Genomic DNA, 1,734 nt, shown 5'->3' with positions numbered 1-1,734 from the left:
AGACATTCACCCCAAAAATGAGTTTAGCGCTTCTGGGGCGCAGTTTTATTTCCTCCTTGCACCAGTCGTGCTGTGCTGCCAAGAGGTGTGGGCAGGATTTCAGGTGAACTGTCCTTCCCTTCTGCCCAGTCCAGAGCTTCCAGAGCCCCAGCACACCCAGAGGAAAACAGTTTTCTGTTACTAACCCTTTATCAAGTGACTCTAAATGTGATTTTTGACACTTATATATATCTCTGCCGGTGTTAGATTACCTGAAAACTTGTGTAGATGTCCAAGAACCCAGGTGTGGTGCAGAGGAAGCTGTAGCTGTCAGAGGAGAACTGTCAGTGTCCAAGGCCATATCAAAGACAGGTCTATCAGAAAGTACCCTCAAAGCCTCCTTCCTTAGACTACTCTGCTTCCAAACCTGAAATTTAAAAAACTAACCACCCCCCCAGAAAAACCCCACCCAGAAGCTACTTATGTCTATAAACAGAGTCTTTCAACAGAGACCATCTCATGCCTCCTCACTTCCCAGAGCCTCCTTCCCTTTAGAGGAGGCACCGTGGGGTTTAACCCTCCTTTGCCCGCCCGGGTAACTCTGAGCTCTGCTCCCTCGCAGGCGAGAAGCGGCCGAGCTTCGACGTGGGCTACGGCCCAGCTTTCCTGTACGAGAAGGAGAGCGAGCTGATGCACGGGCGCATGATGGACCAGGCCATCAACAACGCCATCACCTACCTGGGGGCCGAGGCCCTGCGCCCGCTGGTGCAGACCCCGCCGGCGCCCACGGCCGAGATGGTGCCGGTGATCAGCAGCCTGTACCCGCTGCCGCTGCCCCGCGCCGACGTGCCCAACGGCGCCGCGCCCGAGCCCGGCCACGGCCACCTCAGGGACAAGAGCCTGTCGTCAGACAGGGGCCTCTCCCCCAACAACAGCGGCCACGACTCCACGGACACTGACAGCAACCACGAGGAGCGGCCCAACGCCTCCTTCCCCCAGGGCCAGGCCATCCCCGCCCCGGCCCGCAACGGCCTGCCGGGCCTGAAGGATTTCCCCCGGCCCTACGACATCCTCAAGCCGCCCGCCCTGTGCCCCCGCGACGCCTTCAAGGTGCTCAACAAGGACGGGGAGCCCATCGGGGTGTTCCGCTGCGACCACTGCCGCGTGCTCTTCCTGGATTACGTCATGTTCACCATCCACATGGGCTGCCACGGCTTCCGAGACCCCTTCGAGTGCAACGTCTGCGGCTACCGGAGCCACGACCGCTACGAGTTCTCCTCGCACATCGCCCGGGGAGAGCACAGGGTCGTGCTCAAGTGAAGGGAGCGGCTCCCCCCGAGGGCAGGGGGCCGTGTTTGCCCGGCCCAGGGGAGGCTCGTTTGGTCGGGTTTTTAATTAGAGTCACGAAATTTCCCGAGTATTTTTCTAGGCCGGTTTTTAAGCGTGTCACGGGCAGGTGACGCCTCTGTAAATTGTTTCTCGATAATTCAGTGTTCTGTAGCATCTCTGCCCGGCTGCTGTGGTGAGCAGGACTGTGGGAAACGCCCGGGGCAGAGCCTGGTTTTGATACGAACTTTTATTTTTGTGAAACTTCGGAGTCATTTGCGATGTTTTCAATTTTTAGCGTGTGTTTTGGTTTTATAGGGTTTGCTTTAACTCAGCACAAAAGGGTTTTGTGGCAGCTCCCCTGCTCGCTCAGGTGTTTGGTCTGAGGTGTGTTGGAGGAGCTTTTCCTAGTTATACTTCTGATATGGT

The 1,734-nt window shown here is 57.2% G+C and overlaps 1 protein-coding gene across 4 annotated transcripts in view; it reads left to right on the top strand.

The window, feature by feature from the left end:
• Nucleotides 1-1,734, top strand: part of IKZF3 (IKAROS family zinc finger 3) — a 30,980-nt gene extending 29,246 nt beyond the window's left edge. For all 4 annotated transcript variants that reach the window (XM_027907842.1, XM_027907844.1, XM_027907841.1 and 1 more), the window contains one exon: nt 602-1,734. In XM_027907842.1, the coding sequence (XP_027763643.1) occupies nt 602-1,299 (698 nt within the window). In that variant the 3' untranslated portion in view covers nt 1,300-1,734. The remainder of the gene's footprint in view (nt 1-601) is intronic.

This window comes from Empidonax traillii, unplaced genomic scaffold (genome assembly GCF_003031625.1).
Source record: "Empidonax traillii isolate 1590-97213 ecotype Southwest subspecies unplaced genomic scaffold, ASM303162v1 scaffold1553:size91737, whole genome shotgun sequence".
Classification (NCBI taxonomy): domain Eukaryota; kingdom Metazoa; phylum Chordata; class Aves; order Passeriformes; family Tyrannidae; genus Empidonax; species Empidonax traillii.
Note: the sequence above shows the minus strand (reverse complement) of the source record. Positions and strands in the feature narration are given on the sequence as shown.